The sequence below is a fragment of the Gorilla gorilla genome, chromosome 2, assembly GCF_029281585.2.
Source record: "Gorilla gorilla gorilla isolate KB3781 chromosome 2, NHGRI_mGorGor1-v2.1_pri, whole genome shotgun sequence".
Taxonomy (NCBI): Eukaryota; Metazoa; Chordata; class Mammalia; order Primates; family Hominidae; genus Gorilla; species Gorilla gorilla.
This window is the reverse complement of record NC_086017.1, coordinates 196,097,191-196,118,235: the sequence shown is the minus strand read 5'-3', so window position 1 is coordinate 196,118,235 and position 21,045 is coordinate 196,097,191. Positions and strand designations below refer to the sequence as shown.

Genomic DNA, 21,045 nt, shown 5'->3' with positions numbered 1-21,045 from the left:
CTTAGCTGAGCAGGACTGTGAACAGTTTGCATTTACAATTCCTGCAGTAAACAACCTGCAGCCTGCTAAGCGTTTTCATTGGAAAGTGTTGCCACAAGGCATGTTAAACAGTCCAACAATTTGCCAGACGTATGTAGGACAAGCAATTGAACCTACTCATAAAAAATTTTCACAGTGTTACATTATTCATTATATGGATATATACTTTGTGCTGCCCCACTCGAGAAATATTACTCCAATGTTACGATTACTTGCAAAATTCGATTTCTCATGCTGGTTTAACTATAGCTTCTGACAAAATTCAGACTACTATTCCTTAATCCTACTTAGGGGCCTTAGTAAACGACACTACATTGTGCCACAGAAAGTAACCATATGTAGGGATCAACTGAAAACATTAGATGGCTTTCAAAAATTACTAGGGGACATTAATTGGATATGACCTGCTCTAGGCATTCCTACCTATGCCATGAGTAATCTATTTTCTATCCTTAGAGGAGATCCTAGTCTCACTAGCCCTCGGCAATTAACAAAAGACACTGAGGCAGAGCTGCAGCTAATCAAAAAGCAAGTCCATAAAGCTCAAATAAATAGAATAGATCCAGAGAAGACTCTAGATTTGCTAATTTTTCCAACTCAGCATTCACCCACTGGTGTTATTGCCCAAGAGCAGGACTTAGTGGAACGGCTTTTTCTTCCACATACTAATTCACGGACTAACTCCTTATTTGGATCAAATTGCTACTATGATAGGAAATGGGAGAACTCGGATTGTTAAATTACATGGATATGATCCTGGAAAAATTACTGTCCCTCTCAGGAAAGCAGAAATACAGCAAGCTTTTATAAATGGTCTTACTTGGCAAACCCATTTAGCTGACTTTGTGGGTATTCTCGATAACTCTTTTCCTAAAACAAAACTCTTTCAATTTTTGAAATTAACTAATTGGATTCTCCCTAAAATAACTAAATTTAAACCAATTGAAGGTGCTGAGAATGTTTTTACAGATGGGTCTAGTAATGGTAAAGCTTCTTATTCTGGATCAACAGGTAAAGTTTTTCAGACACCTTATACTTCACCTCAAAAGGTGGAGCTTGTAGCTGTAATTGAGGTATTGACTGCTTTTGATATGCCTGTTAATGTGATTTCTGATTCTTCATACGTGGTTCATTCCACACAGTTAATTGAAAATGCTCAGTTACAATTTCATATAGATGAACAACTGATGACTTTATTTACCCAATTGCAAACAGCAGTTAGGAGTAGAATGCACCCTTTTTACATCACTCACATTAGGGCTCATACACCTCTTCCAGGACCATTAACTGCAGGGAATCAAATGGCTGATCACCTAGTATCTAATGCTAGACACTTTCACAATTTAACCCATGTTAATGCCTCTGGTCTCAAACGCAGATACAACATTACCTGGAAACAAGCTAAAGCTATTATCCAGCGATGCCCAACTTGCCAAATGGTGCATTCCTCATCTTTTACAGTAAAGGAAGAGTTAATCCTCAAGGACTGGAACCTAATTCTCTTTAGCAAATGGATGTCACACATGTTCCCTCGTTTAGGAGACTAGCTTATGTACATGTATGTGTGGACACCTTTTCTCACTTTGTCTGGGCTACATGCCAATCAGGAGAGTCTTCTGCCTGTGTTAAAGATCACCTTTTCCAGTGTTTTGCGGTGATGGGCATTCCAGCTTCTACTAAAACAGATAATGCCCCAGGCTATACTAGCCAAGCTCTAGCTACATTTTTCTCTACATGGAATATTAAACACATTACTGGCTTCCCATGTAATTCTCAAGGACAAACCATAGTGGAAAGAATGAATCTCTCCCTAAAACAGCAGTTACAAAAACAAAAAAGGGGGGAGAAACAGGGACTACGGGACACCCCATATGCAACTGAATCTAGCATTACTAACTTTAAATTTTTTGAGCCTGTCTAAAGGCCAGATGCTATCAGCAGCTGAACAGCATCTACAGAAACCAGCTGCAAAGACAGAAGCAGAACAACTGGTTTGGTGGAGAGATCTGATAGCAAAAACTTGGCAAATAGGTAAAATAATAACTTGGGATAAAGATTATGCTTGCGTTTCTCCAGGACTGAATCAACAGCCGATTTGGATACCATCAAGACACCTGAAACCTTATCAAGAGCCAGATGCCGAGGAAGAGACTCCGGGAGGAACCTGAAGACCCCCCGGTTGCAGCCATGTTGAGACCGATGCTGAGGAGGACCCCAACCGTCACGAGCAACACCCGTCGAACACAGCCACCTACTTGGGGACAGATCAAGAAGCTGTCACAGATGGTGGAAGAAAACCTGAGGAAAGCAAGACAACCAGTCACAATGAGTAACTTAATGGTAGCTATGATAGTGGTGATTACCATTGCCGTGAGTATTCCTTCAACAAGGGCTGACACAGAGAACAATTATACTTATTGGGCATATTTATCCATCTTGGCTGGCAATAATGCCTGGATGTAATCACTCTATGACACAGTTACACATGCTTTCTGATCTCAGGATTTACCATAATAAAGCTACTCCTATAAGTGAGAGATACCGCCCTCAAAAACCTATTTGTAAACAGGATTGGTCCCAGTTAGAAAAAAGGAATGTACTTGTTTGGGAAGTTTGCATTGCAGAAAACGCAGAGTTGCTGCACAACGATTCCCATGGAATCATGATTGACTGGTCCCCTAAGGGGATGTTTAGCTTAAATTGCACATCTGTCTGTGTGCCATGGCCACACTGTGTTCAGCTGGTCTGAACAAAATTGTCAGATGGTAGAAATGATAAGAAGTACGGTAAGAGTTCCTACTATCCGGAACCATGGCGGTATAGTGGCACCTCAACCTCAAATGATATGGCCTGTTGTAGGAGCTAAACATAAGGATTTGTGGAAACTATGAATAGCTCTTAATAAGATCAAAATTTAGGAAAGAATAAAAAAGCATCTAGAAGGACACTCTACAAACTTGTCTTTGGCTAATGCAAAATTAAATAACAAATATTTAAAGTATCCCAGGCACACCTGACCTTAATGCCAGGAACTGGAGTGCTTGAAGGAGCTGCAGACAAATTAGCAGCTTGTAACCCATTAAAATGGATAAAAACACTTGGAAGGTCTGTGATTTCAATGATGATTGTGCTTTTAATCTGTGTTGTCTTTGTATAGTCTGCAGATGTGGATCCTGACTCTTAAGAGAAGTAGCTCACCATGCAAAGCTGCCTTTGCTTTTATCACTTTGCAAAAGAAAGGAGGAGGACATGTTGGGAAGAGGCCCCCCAAATCTGGCCATAAACTGGCCCCCAAACTGGCCATAAACAAACTCTCTGCAACACTGTGACATGCTCATGATGGCCATGACGCCCACACTGGAAGGTTGTGGATTTACCAGAATGAGGGCAAGGAACATCTGGCCCACCCAGGGTGGAAAACCGCTTAAGGTGTTCTTAAACCCCAAACAATAGCATGAGCGATCTGTGCCTTAAGGACATGTTCCTGCTGCAAGTAACGAGCCAGACCCATCCCTTTATTTCGGCCCATCCCTTTATTTCCTGTAGGAAATGCTTTTAGTTATTTCCCGTAGGAAATGCTTTTAGCTAATCTATAATCTATAGAAACAATACTTATCACTGGCTTGCTGTCAATAAATATGTGGGTAAATCTCTGTTTGAGGATCTCAGCTCTGAAGGCTGTGAGACCCCTGATTTCCAACTCCACACGCTATATTTATGTGTGTGTGTCTAATTCCTCTAGTGCCGCTGGGTTAGGGTCTCCATGACTTAGCTGGTCTTGGCAAGGAATGTCATATACAATATGTGCACCATATTAACTTACTTTTTAGCATTTTAAATGCCAGCTTATTGTCTTCTGGCCTCTTTTTTTTTTTTTTTTAATGAGAAATCAGCCATCATTCTTATTGTTGTCTTTGGCTCCTTTTAAGATTTCTTCTTCATCTTTGGTTTCAACAGTTTGACTACAACTATTATGTGTTTGGGTATGGTTTTCTTTATATTTATTCTGCTAGAGGTTTGCTGAGTTTTTGACTCTATGGGTTGATGTTTGTTATGAAATTTGGGAAAATTTCAGATATTATTAGGTCCAATGTCCCCAGCTCCCATTCTCTTGCTCCTTATGTTCTGGAAATCCAATTATATATATATATTCTATATATGTTGTATATTTATATATGTTTATCATATATAAAAATTATAGATATATGTACATATCTATATATAAATTATATATAATTATATAAATATATAATATATAAATTACAGATATATGTACATTACATATCTATAATTTATAAATATCTAACTTATACATTAATATATATCTATAAAATATAGATATAGCTATAATTTGAATATATGATAGACTTCTAGATATTGTTTCACAGGTCACCAAGAGTTTTTGTACTTTCTTCAATTATTTTTGCCTCTGTGCTTCAGTTACAATTATCATTTCTATTGAACTATATTCAAATTTACTAATTTTTTTCTCAGTGTTAAAAATGCTGTTGACATCTAATAAAATTTTCACTTTAGATATGTTTTTTAGCTCTGCAATTTACACTTGGTTTTACTTCAGAGTTTCTATTTCTGTGCTGACGTTTCCCCATGTGTTCAATCATTCTGTTAATCTTTTCCATGAAATACTTTAACATATTTGTAATTTCTATTTTAAAGTCCTTAACTGCCAATTCCAGCATCTGGGTCATTCATAGGTCTGCTTCTACTGATGCTTTTTCTCTTGATTATAGTTTACACTTTCCTTCTTCCTCCTACTGATCCTATGATAGTTTGGGCTCTGGCTTTGTTAGGATTTACTGTGCTTTTGCCCTTAGTCCTGGGAAATCCCTTAGTCCTCAACCATAGCCCTTCTGCAGTTTCAACACAAAATTTGAGGTATTTATCAATCCCTGTAACATAGCAACATTTACATTCAAAACTCAGCACCAGGCAGCTGCTGAAATCTCTGCTTAGTTCTTTAGTACCTGATGCTGCTTTCTGGAAGCACTGTCTGTTTGTACACAATTTGGAAAACTGCAAAGAGAACTTGGGGCTCCCTCTTCTGTGGCATGCTTCTTTCTGAGATTTTCTCCCTCAGTTTAGAGCTGCTTTGGTAGTCTTGTACTTTGACCTCTGTTTCTTCATCCCAGTAAGAATGATACTTGGTATTCAAGCTCTTTTCTCCAATACTCCATGGCAAGCCAAGAGGTGCCCTAGAAAAGCTGGTTAAATGTAGAGCTCGTCTAGTTTGCTTCCCTTCTTTCAAGGTTTGCATTCCCTATAGTTTCTGCCTGCTTCCAGTTGCTCTCTAAATGATGTTTTTTCATATTTTGCCTAGGGCTTATAATTATTAGCAGAAAGGTCATCTACTATAGGCTGCTCTGCTGTTACTGGAATTAGAACTCTATTATGTCTCTTTAAAGTTCTTTTTTTTGTACTCTGTGTCCCTACTTTTTTTAGGATTCCCATTTGATGTATATTTGGCCACCTGAAGTTGTTCATAGTTCACCAATGATCCATTCATTTCTTTTTCTTTTTTCTTTTTTGAGATAGGGTCTCGCTTTGGTGCCCAGGCTGGAGTCCCATGGCACAATCACAGCTCACTGCAGCCTTGACCTTCTAGGCTCAAGTGATCTTCTTGCCTCAGCTCCTCAGCTGGGACCACAGGCATGTGCCACCCGCTCGGCTAATTTTTTAAAAATTTCGGTAGAGACAGGGTCTCATCATGTTGTCCCGACTGGTCTAAAACTTCTGGGCTCAAGTGATCCTCCTGCCTTGGCCTCCCAAAGTGCTGGGATTACAGGCATGAGCCACTGTACCAAGCCCTGTTTCTGTTTAGTCTTCTTTCTGTGTTTGATTTGGGATAGTTTCTATTGCTATATTGTTAAGTTCACTAATCATTTCTTCTCCAATGCCCATCCTGCTATTAATTTTATCTAGTATATTCTTCATCTCAGACATTGTAGTTTTAATCTCTAGATGTTCTACTGGTTCTCTGTAACTTCCATATTTCCATTTGACATATTCAATTGTTCTTCTAGCTTCTTGAACATATGGAATACAATTATAACTTTAAATGTCCTTATCTACTAATTTTATTATCTGGGTCATTTCTGTGTTAGTTTCAATGGGTTGTTTTCCTCATTATAATGGCTTGTATTTTCCTGCTTCTTTGCATGCCTAGTAATTTTTGATCAAATACTAGACATTGTGGATTCTATCTTGTTGGGTATTGGATATTTTTATAATTCTTTAATACATTGCTAAGCTCTGTTCTGCGATGTGGTTAAAATACTTGCAAATAGTTTTATCTTTTTAGGTTTTTGCTTTTAAGCTTTGTTAGGTGAGATCAAAGCGGCAGTTAGTTTAAAGTTAATTTTTTTCCCCACTACTGAGGCTAAGAACTTACTTAGTACTCTCAATGCTACCTTGTGATTTATGAAGATTTCCAGGCTGGCTGGTGGGAGCAAGCATTATTTCTGGCTCTTTGTGAGTCTGGGACATTGTTCAATCTAATCCTTTTGGGTGGCACCTTTTTTTTTTTTTTTTTTTTTTTTGACCTGAACTAGTTTCCTCACACAGTGGGTAAATAAGTGGGTAAGTACTCAACTGAATACTCAAAAGTTACCTTCTGCAGATCTATGGAGCCCTCTGTATGGCTCTCACCTAATACTCCACCCTGCAAACTCTAGCCACCTTGTCTTTCCTGGACTCTGAGCCCTGTCCCCTTGACCCAGAGAGACTAAGCTCTGCCTTCATTCTCTCTCTCTGAGTCGTGGCGTGAAAACTTTCTCCAGGGAGTAATTTGGTAGAAATCTTAGGGTTTACATCATTTGTTTCTTATCTTTCAGGGGTCACTATCTTTCACTGCCTGGTGTCCAATGTCTTATGAACCATTATTTTATATATTTTGCCCCTTCCCTACCCCCCGCAAAAAACTCCAAATGCATCTTGTCCTGAAGTCAAAGTCTTCATATTACATTTATAAAATCCAAAAAATTCTGAATTCTGAAACATATCTGGCCAAAGTGACTTAGACAAGGGCTTGTGGACTTACACAAATATGCATTCCCACTAGTAGTGCATAAAAGTATCTGTCTCCTCACATCCTTATCAATGTAAATGCATATGTATTTTTAATGTGTCTCAGTTTAATTATGTATTTTTAAATATTTGCCAGCTTAATAAGTAAAAAAAATGGTATTGTATAATTGATTTAGCTTGCATTTCTTTGATCACTGGTAAAATTGCATTTTTTTCACATTTTGTTGGACAACAGAATTTCTTATGTCCTTATCTCATATTTCCATCAAAACCTTAGTTCTATAAAATACTAAAAACAATTTCTTGGTATTACTTTCATCCTTAGTTCTCTTTGTCTGCACGAAGATTTTTCTGCATCAAAGGGAAATGTACGAATTTACAGAACTTCAAAAGTCTGACTGTTATACAGCTCTGGAAAATAAGTGAGAACTGGGCTGGTAATACAGATCTGGCTATCTATTCATTTTCTACAGCTGCAATCACCATTCAATGTTTCCTAAGAATAAAAACCAAACTCTTGACCGAACGAGACATTTGTCTCCTAATCTAAAGTAGGTTTCCCTCATGTTACTCTCCCTTATTCTTTCCCTTTAGGTCAATTAAGTACCTATCACAATTTGAAACTATATATTTGATATAATGCTTGTTTACCTGTTTACCAGGGTCTTTAAGGCTAACCAGGCCCTGTCTACCTACCTCTTCAACCTCATTCGTGGCCATTTTCCCTTTTAGGCACTACGATTCCAGCTGCTGATCTTTTTTCAGTTCCTTGAACAAGTCATTTGTCTCCTCAGATCCTTTGTGCTTGCTGTTCTCTCTTGCCTGAAATTTCTTGCCTAAAATGTTTTTCACATGGCTGGTACCGCCTTAGCCTTCAGGTCTTGGCTTAAATATTACCTCTGCATATAAAGATTCCCTAACCACCTAAAGTACGTTTCCCTCATGTTATTCTCCCTTATAATATTCTATTCTTTCCCTTTATGCCAATTATGTACCTGTCACAATTTGAAGCTATATATTTGATATAATGCTTGTTTACCTAATTATTTATGTCTAGCTCCCTTACTAGATGGCAAGCTACATGATAGTGGGAACTATGGTTATTTTTTTGTTCACCAATGTATTGTCATACCAGGAATAGTGTTTGGCTCAATGCAGGCATACATTAAATACTGGCTGAAGTAACGAATCACTTAACATTAAATATTGGCTGAAGTAATGAATCACTTAGTACTACAGTATAATAACAAGATTATTGGAAAATGGGCAAAAGTCTCCTCAAAATGCTGCATTTATATTAGGATGATCAATCATCTCTATGTACTTCTGAGACATATTAATCTTCATTTAATTTATAAGTTTAATGTTGAATATACCCTTTTGAAAAATGGCACTACTACTGAACACTGAGATCTAATTTTTTAGTATTTGGTTTAATTATAGTAATATATATTTAATTATATTGATATGACCTATTTATATCAGAGAGCTAATATTCTTTTTAAATGGACAAATGAAAACAGGCATTAATATCACTGTTCCTATTTCATTAAATGGCATGTAAACTGAATCTCCAAGTATAGTGGGAATTCAAAATAAATAAGCAATGTGCAATGGTTAATAGAAAATTATGGCTAGTGAACATAAATATCATTTACTGAATAATTACTTGGAAGTTATTCATACTTCCTCCTGGCATTATTTGTACATTTACCCCAAAAGACAAAACGTTTTCCTAGAGAACACTAAACACCAAGAAATAAAACCAATTCCAAGTAGTGGGGAAAAACTCAGTTGGTTTTGAACAATACCATATAAAACTCCCTGAGTGTCTAAGAATGCTCTTGGGTTTGAAGTTTTAAAAGGAATAACAACTTGAATATTCTGGTACGTAACAATGTGCTAGCTTATTACCTACTCTCAAGAACTCCAAGCCCTGTTAACTGAAATCTAGCAAATCTTAGATATTTTTCTTTGAATTTATATCAAGTTACCTGTTGACTAACAAATATTATTTTTTAAACAATTAATAGCAAGCTAATTTCTTCTCATGTAATCAATGCCAAAGAAGATTGTTATTTGCTACTATGAATTTAATATAGCAATAATCAAAGGTGAAATTTAAATTATTTGATTGTATTAATGTAAGTGAGTAATGTTCTTGAGAAAATATACTAGAATGTTGAGTACTTCAGCTGAAATTAGTTTCTCCTGTGGGTAATATGTAGAGAAATCAGAAAGAGAATCAGATAGATTTACAAGGCCTAGTCTATAGATCTGATTTTCAGTAAGCCTGTGGGAAGGAGGAAGAGGGGGAGATAAGGAAAGAAAGTAATTTGGGTCATTTCTCCTTTTTTTGAAGACTAAAAGTGCTTATTCCAGAGGAAAGCAGGCTTTCTGGGGAATAACCCCCATCACATCTATGTAACCTTGTTGGCAGGCAACTATTATGTCCGAATTATTGGTTGTATATATTGACCAGTTATGAAAAAAGCAGTGAGACAGAAGTGGCAGGAAGAAAGACTTTATCTGCCATGACCATAGTTTTGAGGGTAACTATTGCATCCTGTAGAGTTGGAGCCAGAAACTGAAGAAGTAAAAGTTAATTATCTCAAGTCTTGGAAAAAGATGAACCAAAAAGCTATTTGACAGAAGGATTGCATTACAAAGGCAGTGAGGGGATTCCAATGCATTCACCATCTTCTAGGTGTAGACAGCAACAGGCAGAAGCTGCCTGGCTGTTTCAGCTTGATGTCTGAGTCACTGGGCCCTCTTGTGCTGCTCTCCATGCACTGTGTAGGAACTTAACCAGGGATGACGGATTTTTAAAGGAAATTAAGGGGGCAAAGTAAAACTTTCATATAACAAAATTTAATAGAAACGATCATAGTAGAATTAGTATTTTCATTTTAAATTTTATTATAACTGGAAATGTGAATGGTTCACACAATGGTGAGAAATCTTAATTAGGACTGCCAATATGGTATGGATGTATTTGAAAAATCAGCTTTACCAGGTTTCAATAAAGCCAGAATAAAAATAGAACAGGTTGGTGGTAGGATAATTCAGGGTGATGATGGTCTTACAAACTTGAGGTCAAACATTGGCCCTCACTCTCTGAGCTACAGATAGTTCCTACAGCTGTAAAATAAGGATTATATCACCCTCATAACTTGATGTAAAGACTAACAACATAAAAACATCTAACACATGTATTTGATAAATTTCATATCCTCTTCCTTCTTATATTACCTAACCCACTAGATCTTTTTACAATATCTTATGCAAGAAAATCAAGGGACACAGACAGCTAGAGGAAAATTTAAGAAAAAACAAAATAGTTCTCATTCTGTCTTTCATACAATTACAATAAAGTGTCTAGATTTGATCTTACTGAAGTTTCCTGTTAATGAAAATGTTGGGTCATCTCTCCTGTCCTGCAGAATGGGATAGCCTCAGAAACAAACTGCTGCTGATGTGTAGATCCCATTTTAAAATGGTTTCCCCTGAGAACTGCAACAAGACAAGGATGCCCACTTTCAATTTATTCAACATAGTACTGGAAGTCCTGGCCACAGCAATCAGACAAGAGAAAGAAATAAAGGACACCCAATCGGTAAAAAGGAAGTCAAACCATCACTGTTCACCAGTGACATGATTGTGTACCTTAAAAACCCTAAAGACCCATCCAATAAGCTCCTAGATCTGATAAAGGAATTCAATAAAGATTTAGGATAAAAAATTAACATACCCAAATCAGCAGCACTGCTATACACCAACTATGACCAAGCTGAGAATCAAGAACTCAATCCCTTTTACAATAGCTGCAAGAATAAATAAATAAATAAATAAATAAATAAATAAATAAATAAAATAAATAAAATACTTAGGAATATACCCAACCAAGGAGTTGAAAGACCTCTACAAGGAAAACTACAAAACACTGCTGAAAGAAATCACAGATGACACAAACAAATGGAAATACATCCTTTGCTCATGGATGGGTAGAATCAATATTGTGAAAATGACCATACAGCCAAAAGCAATCTACAGATTCAACGCAATTCCCATCAAAATACCATCATCATTCTTCATGGAACTAGAAAAAAAATCCTAAAATTCATATGGAACCAAAAGAGAGCCCACATAGCCGAAGCAATACTAAGCAAAAAGAACAAATCTGGAGGCATCACATTACCCAACTTCAAGCTATACTACAAGGGTATGGTCACCAATACAACATGGTACTGGTATAAAAACAGGAATGTAGACCAATGGAACAGAGCAGAGAAACCAGGTATAAAGCCAAATACTTAGAGCTAACTGATCTTTGACAAAGCATACAAAAACACAAAGTGGGGAAAGGACATCCTATTCAACAAATGGTGCTTGGGATAATTGGCAAGCCACATGTAGAAGAATGAAACTGGATCCTCAACTCTCACTGTACACAAAGTCAACTCAAGATGCATCAAAGACTTAAATCTAAGCCCTGAATCCATAAAAACCCTTCTAGACATTGGCTTAGGCAAAGACCTCATGATCAAGAACCCAAAAGCAAATGCAAAAATAAATAAATAAATAAATAAAAAACAAAACAAAACAAACAAATAAATAAATGGAACCTAATTAAACTAAAAAGATTCTGCACAGCAAAAGAAATAATCAGCAGAGTAAACAGACAGCCCATAGAGAGGGAGAAAATATTAACAAACTATGGATCTAACAAAGGACTAACATCCAGAATCTACAAGGAACTCAAACAAATCAGCAAGAAAAAAACAACCCCATCAAAAAGTGGGCAAAGGATGCAAATAGACAATTCTCAAAAGAAGACATACAAACGGCCAAATGTATGAAAAAATGCTCAACATCACTAAACTATCAGAGAAATGCAAATTAAAACCGCAATAAGACACCACTTTACTCCTGCAAGAATGGCCCTAATTAAAAAATAAAAAAATATTAGATGTTGGCATGGATGTGGCAGAAAGGGAACACTTTTACACTGCTAGTGGGAATGTAAACTAGTACAACTATTATGGAAAACAGTATGGAGGTTCCTTAAAGAACTAAAAGTAGAACTACCATTGGATGCAGCAATTCCATTACTTGGTATCTACCCAAAGGAAAATAAGTCATTATATGAAAAAGACACTTGTACATGCATGTTTATAGCAGCACAATTTGCAACTGCAAGATGTGGAACCAACCTAAATGTCCACCAACCAAGGAGTGCATAAAGAAATCTGGTATACATACACCATGGAATACTACTCAGCCATAAAAAGAAACAAAATAATGGCATTTGCACAATCTGGATGGAGTTGGAGACCATTATTCTAAGTGAAGTAACTCAGGAGTGGAAAACCAAGCATCTTATGTTCTCATTTATCAGTAGGAGCTTAACTATGGAATGCAAAAGCATAAGAATGAAATAATGGACTTTGGGGACTCAGGGAGGGGGGAAGGACTGGAGCAAAGTAAGGGATAAAAGAATACACACTGGGCATAGGGTACAGTGCTTGGGTGATGGGTGCACCAAAATCTCAGAAATCACCACTAAATAACTTTTCCAAGTAATCAAAAACCACCTTTTCCTCAAAAACTATGGAAATAAAAAATTTAAAAATAAAATTAAATGGTTTCCGAACCTTTCTTGATGCTCGAGAAGGTAGGAAGAAATTCAGTGAACAGATTACCTTTCTTCACTGCAAGAGGTGTGGAGAACATAGGAAGAGGGCAACCAATGCAGTGTAAATGGCTTTCAAAACTTTACACCAATTCATGAGAAATTTCTCAAGAAAACTTGGAATAAAAAGGAATTCCCTAAACATGATATAAAGGTTACAGACTAAAAGCCTACAGTTAACATTACACTTACCAGTGAAAAAATATACTGCCATAAGTATTGGCACACATAAGTACTTAACTTGGTCCTTGCTTGCCTAATGAACCTCACCTCATATCACTCTCTTTCTGACCCTCTTAATTTCATTCTACTTACCTTCTAGTTCTGGGTTTGTTGCACTTAAACTCGTCTAGCTTACTCCTTTTCTTTTCCCTTCAAGAGAAGCTAACAGGGCACTTCTAGCAGGCCTTCCATGATCTCTCATGTCTATTTCATATCTACTCATTATCTGTACTTACAGCATAGTTCATCTGTAAGTACTTGTGGTATAATAAAAATACATATATTTGGCCTTTGTCTTAGGTTCCTGGCACACAGCTCCTAAAACCCTTGGAATCTCCTGAGTGATGAGAGTGTCTTTTGCATGAGAATAAGATGACTGCTGGCTGGAGACCCCTGGATAGCTTCAGCATGAGGGCTAGGTGCCAGAAAGACCAAGCCATGGTTAGAGGTTTGGAACTTTCAGCCCCATCTCCCAACCTGTGCAGAGGGGAGAGGGGCTGGAGATTGAGCTCAATCATAAATGGCCAATAATTTAATCAGGCATGACTACATAATGAAACCTCCAAAAAAAACCTGTAAATGGTGGGGTTGAGGAGCTTATGGGTTGGTGTGGACATTGATGTGCTAGGAAGGTGGTAGGCCCAGAAAGGGCATGGAATCTCTACCACTCCTCATCCCCCTCCCCAACCTTGCCCTATGCACCTCTTCCATTTGGCTCTTCCTCAGTCGCATCCTTTATAATAAATTGGTAAATGTAAATAAAGTGTTTCCTGAGTTCTGTGAATCATCCTAGTGAATTATGGAACCTGAGAGGGGGTCATGGGGACCAATGAATTTGCAGCCAAGTCAGACAAAAGTAGGTAGCCTGAATACTTCGTTTGTGACTGGCATCTAAAGTGAGGACTGTCCTTGTGGGACTGAACCCTTAAACCATGGAGTCTCTAACTCTAGCTAGTATCAGAATTGAACTGAATTGGAGTCAGAAAAAACTTGAGAGTACTTTGTTAAAAATCCTTTTATAAGTTCGTTGACTGTAAACTCTGCAAGACTAGACCATGTTTGCCTTGTCTACCATTGTATCCCCAGGCACCTGGCACAGTGCCTATCACACTGTTCAATACAAACTTGGGGAAGGTATAATTGGAAAGGCTACCACTGGAGAGTAGAAGTTCTACATTGTTATCTGGAGAGAAGTTAGTCAGGAGGTTTTCCCAGGCTCCGCTTCTAATACAATGCTGATGGCTGATGAAACAAAAAGAGAGGCCGGGTGCGGTGGCTCACGCCTGTAATCCCAGCACTTTGGGAGGCCGAGGCGGGCAGATCATGAGGTCAGGAGATCGAGACCATCCTGGCTAACACGACGAAACCTCATCTCTACTAAAAATACAAAAAATTAGCAGGGCATGGTGGCACACACCTATAGTCCCAGCTACTCGGGAGGCTGAGGCAGAATGGCGTGAACCCGGGAGACGGAGCTTGCAGTGAGCTGAGATCGCACCACTGCACTCCAGCCTGGGCAACAGAGCGAGACTGCATCTCAAAAAAAAAAAAAAAAAAAAAAAGAAACAAAAAGAGAAAAGTAACAAGCCCAACTTTTCACTATGTGATGTGAATGTGAAGGCCAACTATAGGATAGGGTAGCACAGAGGAAGCAACAGGAAGCCAAAAATATGATACTACCTCAAAGAGGAAGTATAGCCGAGCAGAGCACAATGATCAAGTCCCAGTCCCAGTAACTTCTCCACATTGAACCCCTCATGTTGTCAAGCTCTGCTCTCCTGAAAACTATCAAGCAGTAGAGTTCAAACTCTGCTCCGCTGTCTGCTTTAAAAAAAGGCTGTAAAATACATAAAATTATCATCTAGTCCAGTAGTCAGACTCCAAAGGCAGTGAAAGAGCATATGTGTACGCACCTTGTCCATCATCAGCCCTACTTAAAAGTCATAATTCTGCACTCTTATCATATAGGTACTCATTGGTACCTGCAAGTACTCAGCTGTACTTGCTAAGCTGTTACTCTATCAAAAGGTCTTAAAAGCAGGCTCATGTGTGTACACCTCATCTGTCCAACTGAATCTTAAGCCGTTTAATGGCAGAAAATGTCATCTGTTGCTCTCAAATTCATGTTTTTCCATACTGAGTAGAGAGGAGAGGCTCTTCAAACACTAAATAGGACTGAAAAGAACATTTCATGTACCCAATACCCACCAGGTAAATTTGTTGAGACCTATGGGAACCGAAGGAAATGAGACCAGGCCCAAATGACACTGGTAAGAAAAGACCATTTCCATTTTGCCACGAGAACAAGTCTTACCTGTGATGGGGTTATCCTTCCCTTTTTAATTTCAGATGAATTTTCACTGAGTTTTCCTACTTTGTTACTTGAACTGCATTTGTAGCATGTCCATCTTGTTCGGCCCTCAAATTCCACAGTGCATTCTTTGTTTTGTAGGCAGAATGAGTGATACAAATGGCCACAGCTGCAAAACGAAGGCAACCAATTTGTACTTTTTATTATCACAAAATCCATAAATATAAGCTTGTAAGTGTACTTAGAAGCAATAAAAATCTCTAACAAGTAGAAATGCACTGATGGCTGTACAGGGTAAGAAACAAGAAAGGGAATGTACTTGCTGCTGTCCTCTCTTTTTAAAAATCCACATTCATATATTTGTATACTTATGTTGTGAGTACGAACAAATCACAGTTCTCTGACTAAAAACTACCTAGAGGATGAGTTGAACTTCTGTTCATTTCTCAAACTATGAAATCTGGATAGTATTTTTAGATAATCTGAAAAAAAAGGCAACTGGGGGCTGGGCGTGGTGGCTCACGCCTGTAATCCCAGCACTTTGGGAGTCCAAGGTGGGCAGATCAGCTCAGGTTAGGAGTTTGAGATCAGCCTGGCCAACATGGTGAAACCCCGTCTCTACTAAAAATACAAAAAATTAGCTGGGCGTGGTGGCGGGTACCTGTAATCCCAGCTACCTGGGAGGCTGAGGCAGAAGAATTGCTTCAACCTGGGAGGCGGAGGTTGCAGTGAGCCAAGATCATGCCACTGCACTCCAGCCTGGGCAACAAGAGCAAAACTCTGTCTCAAAAAAAAAACCAAAAACCAAAAAATTAGCCAGGTGTGGTGGCACACACCTGTAGTCCCAGATACTCAGGAGGCTGAGGCATGAGAATCGCTTGAACCCGGGAGGCAGAGGTTACAGTGAGCTGAGATTGCGCCACTGCACTCCAGCCTAGGAGACAGAATGAGACTCCATCTCAAAAAGAAAAAAAAAAGCAACTGGAAAAAATCATAATTATTTAAGTAGCTTGATAACAACATGAGTGGTCTGCTCACCAAATTCAAGGCAAGGGTTGTGATTTGATTAAACATTTACAAAAACGTCATTGCTGTAGTAAATCCTTATGCTATTCTTATAAAGAAATTCCCTATTGATTACACTAAATTACCAAATCAGCCTCCCAGAAGCTGAGTACTGAGAATAATTCTCAGCCACCTACACAGATTTATCTTCATTTCTCTAACCTAAAATGTCGGACATTCCAGAAATCAATCCTTTTCTTTTCTATAGTCTTTATACTCTTTTTCTTTTTTCTTCCATTCTCTCTCTCTCTTGCTATATATATATTATATATAATATATATAATATATAAAATATATATAAATATATATATATAAAATATATATATAATATATATATACATATATATATATGTATATATATATAAACTTCCTCTTCTATACTCTGTTGTTGTAGCTACCTTTGCTCCTTTAGCGATTACTTCCAGGTTCCATAGCTTTAAAATACCACTACCTTCCAAATATATCCAGAATCCTACCACTTCTTACTTCATGACTATTACCTAGACCATCTCTCACATGGGCTACTACAACAGCCTAAGTGGTCCGTCTGCTTTCCCCCTTGATCTCTCTAGTCCTTTCTTAACACAGCAGTCAGAGTAATCCTTAAGACATAGGTCAGATCATGTCACCGCCCCAGTCCTCAAAACCATCCAGTGGCTTCGCATCTCAGAGTAAAAGTCTCACTTTCATTATAAAAATGAGTTAGACTTGGGCCAGCTCCTACATGATTTGGCCTCTGCTCCTCTGAAGTCTCTTTCACTGTCCCCTTCCTTGGCTGCTCAGGTGCCACTAGCCTCCTCACTCACTACTCCTCAAGAATGCCAAGGCTCTCCCGCCTCATGGTCTCTGCACTCGGCTCCTCTGCCTGGTGTACTCTCTTCTGACGTTGCATGGCCACTTCCTTTAGATCCCCTCAAACGTCACTTAAACAAGAAGGCTTTCCTGGACTACTCTATAAATTAGTAGCTCCCAACATTCCTTTTCCTCTATAGCATAGCTTGTTTTTTATTCATGTAACTATTATTTTTCTATTAATTAATTTTTAAGTTGTCTGTTCATAAGTCACCTTAACAGTGAGCCTTTCCCTGACCAACCTATATAAAATATCTGCACCCCCCCACCAAACACTCTGTATCTCCTTTAACACTTTTTCCCCCATGGTAGTTATCAGTATCTGGCATTTCACTTGTTGGCTTATGGTCTATCCCTGCCACTACAATGTAAACTCCATGAGGGCAAATCCTTTGTTTTGTTCATCCTGTATCCTATCCCCTTGAATAGCAGCTTTCATACAGCAGGTGCTCAATAAATATTTCTTGCCTGAATGGGCTCTTTGTGTGAAGAGAACTACTTCCCCTTCCAACCATCAAGTCTACCAATCTTCCTGCAGAGGTAACACTCAGATAGTGCTTACTCATGCCAGGCACTGTTACAAGTGCCTTATATAAATCATCTCATTCAATCCTCACAAAACCCTATTATCCTATTTACAGATGAGGAAACTAAGATATAAAGAGGTTAAATAACTTGTCCAAGGTCTCACAGCCGGCATGTAGCAGAGTCAAGATTTGAACTCAGGGAGTTTGGCTCCATGGCCATATCATGTTACCTCTATCCATACATTCTAGATGAGCTGTCTTTGCTCCTGAGACCAACACCTTCACTCTGCACTAGGGTTCCTCTCTCTTTGCAATGTAGCTTAAATATCATATACTGACAACTTCTAAATTAAAATTTTCCAGTCTCAACACATCTCCAGATTTCTGACTTGAATAACTGTCTAGCTGGCATCCCTACTTGATGTCTAACAGTACCTTTCAAACCTAACACGTGCAAGACAAAAACTCCTGATTTCCCCAGCTCCTTGTACCTGTTCTTCCTCATCTTAGACAACGGTACCATGTTTACCCAATTGCTCAGACCAAAGATTCATTTTTCTCTTATACTCCACATCTAATACACCAGCAAGTTATCCCTACCTTTAAAGGATACTCAGAATCCAAACACCTCTCAGCACCTTTGCCCCTCCCTCTCTCGTTCTGCTCAAAGGTCATGTCCTCAGATATGCTTTCCCTCATTCAACAGCACTTGTCCTGAACTCGTCATCCTTCTATCTATTTGTCCTGTGTTTTATTTTTCTCCATAGCTCTTATTCCTCTGTATTTATGTCTTTCCTGGGCACCCTAACCTCCACCCCAATGCAGAATGTAAGGTCTGTGAGGGCAGGAACTTGCCTATCATATTCATTGCTAGAATGACTACCCGTGTATCCAAGTGGATTCTTGCCTGGTAATGCCACAGATGTACATGTACTATACATGTAACATTTCCTTCCCTTTCTTACCTAAAGACAATAATTTCATCAGCCATTTCTTGGCGTCTCTTGTACTGCTGCAAACATATAGAGCAGTAATCTTGTTTGGGATTCAGTCCTCTGGTGACCGAAGCTCTCAGGTTACACAATGACCAATGGAGATCTTGGTTTAGAAGGCTAGTTGTTGTTTCCAGCAGGGTCTATGAAACACCAAAACAAAAAACAAACAAACAAAAGGTTATAAGATGAAAGAGATAGAGGAGATGAATGGTGAATAGCACTTGTTTAGTTTTCAACTACCAACAACTAAAATTGAAACACACTATAAAGGGATAACATTGTTGAAACAAAAAAACATCAAAACCTCCCAAATTCAAGCAGTTAACCTCAATGTGCAGAGTAATGGTGAGTGTATACATTACAAAGATTCTCAAATTTGTCATTAGTTTCTACTAAGAAATGTGAGCTCTGCCATTCTGCAGCTTAATTCAGTATTGATGGCTTTCAAATGACTAGATAAGCCCAAATCTATTTATTACATTTATATAATAACTGCTCTCTGAATGGCTCAGAGTGTTGTAATAAAGAATACAGCGAAGTCTGAATCCCAGATTTTTTTATTGAAACTGCATTTGTGGTAATGTTTCAAATATCTTTTCACTAGTAAAGCTAATGGCCATTACTCTATTTTCATCTTCCTTGGGCAGAGAGATCACATTTTCCTGATCAGCACTTAGAAGTCATTTGCATCTACTCAAGACCATGACATCTATCATTAAGTCACATAAAGACATTTTAACAGCTATCACATTAAGTCATTTTAAGGCTCTATGTATTTATATAGTATTGTTTTTGTACTGTATCTCATTCTTAACATTCATATATATCATCTGGCTATGTATTTGGGTTCTTTTCTCTCAGTCCTGAAGGGGAAGATAGAGCTAGGTACTGCCTGCCCTCCTTGCTATACAGCTTAACTCTTTAACTTTGTCCGTAATGCAATACTTTTGGTTCTAATGGTCTATTCTAATTCTTTCCAATCAGTATTATCTTTTTCTCCTCTTCCATAGTTCCAAAATTGGCAAACATTTTCTGCCTTGCACACAACTATACCTCTGCTAACCTGGAATCTGTGACTGCAGGGGTTATCAAGCTTCACCAGGCTACGCTTAGCCAAACTGCAATTCTTACAACATTCTAAGAAAAGCTGTCACCCAGATTTTCCTTTTCTTCTCTCGGATTCTTAAAAAAAAGCAGACATTGTCTCCAACAGACCTAAATGGTACTTTTCCTAGGTGGCTTCATGGGTCGCTCTGCAGTACGCTAAGAAAAAAGCCCATATACCAAGCTGGCTCTTACTGAGACTTACAGCTAAAGACAATTTTGAGTTAAGGGAAGACTAATGACCATTTATGGTGATATGGTTTGGCTGTGTCCCCACCCAAATCTCATCTTGAATTACCACGTGTGGTGGGAGGGACCCAGTGGGAGGTAACTGAATCATGGGGGCAGGTCTTTCCTGTGTTGTTCTCGTGACAGTGAATAAGTTTCACAAGAGCAGACGGTATTATAAGGGGGAGTTTCTCTGCACAAGCTCTCTTCTCTTATCTGCTGCTATGTGAGACATGCCTTTCACCTTCCGCCATGATTGTGAGGCCTCCCCAGCCACACGGAACTGTAAGTCCAATAAACCTCTTTCTTTTGTAAACTGCCCAGTCTTGGGTATGTCTTTATCAGCAGCATAAAAACAGACTAATACAATGGTTAGTGACAACTATCTGTTTCAGAATGTTTAAAATAATACTCATTTAATTTTATTTTACAATTTTCTATATTCATGTTGATCCTTCCTTTTCATGTGGTATAGCTTTGTATTAAATTATTTTTCCAGAAAGTTTCTCACACTTTCATTTTGAAAAAAGATATTTATTTCATTGCCAATGAATGAAAATAAACTAAATTTGAATTTGATGCATTTCTACATTCTGAAATGTGTGTGTGTGTACACAAATTAAGGTCAAGAGTATTTTTTTTTTTTTTTTCAGAGACAGGGTCTTGCTCTGTCACCTGGAGAGTGCAGTGGCACAATCATAGCTCACTGCAGCCTCTAACTCCTGGGCTCAATTGATCGTCCTGAGGAGTTACAATTACAGGCACATGCCACCATGCCCAGCTAATTTTTTTTTATTTTTTGTAGAGACAGAGTCTTGCTATGTTGCCTGGACTGGTCTCGAACTCCTGGCCTCTGGCAACCCTCCTGTCTCAGTCTTCCAAAGTGCTGGTGTTACAGGTATGAGTTACCATGCCTGGCGAGAGAAAAACTAAAAGAAATACACACACATACACCTCAGTCTCCCT

General features: G+C 38.3%; 1 protein-coding gene across 2 annotated transcripts in view; it reads right to left on the bottom strand.

Annotated features, from left to right (window-relative positions):
* The window catches only part of VPS8 (VPS8 subunit of CORVET complex), a 239,072-nt gene that overhangs the window by 35,509 nt on the left and 182,518 nt on the right, over positions 1-21,045 (bottom strand). For both annotated transcript variants that reach the window (XM_063704436.1, XM_004038141.4), the window contains exons 43-44: positions 18,718-18,887; positions 15,312-15,477 (exon numbers count right to left, since the gene is read on the bottom strand). In XM_063704436.1, coding sequence (XP_063560506.1) covers positions 15,312-15,477; positions 18,718-18,887 — 336 coding nt within the window. The remainder of the gene's footprint in view (positions 1-15,311; positions 15,478-18,717; positions 18,888-21,045) is intronic.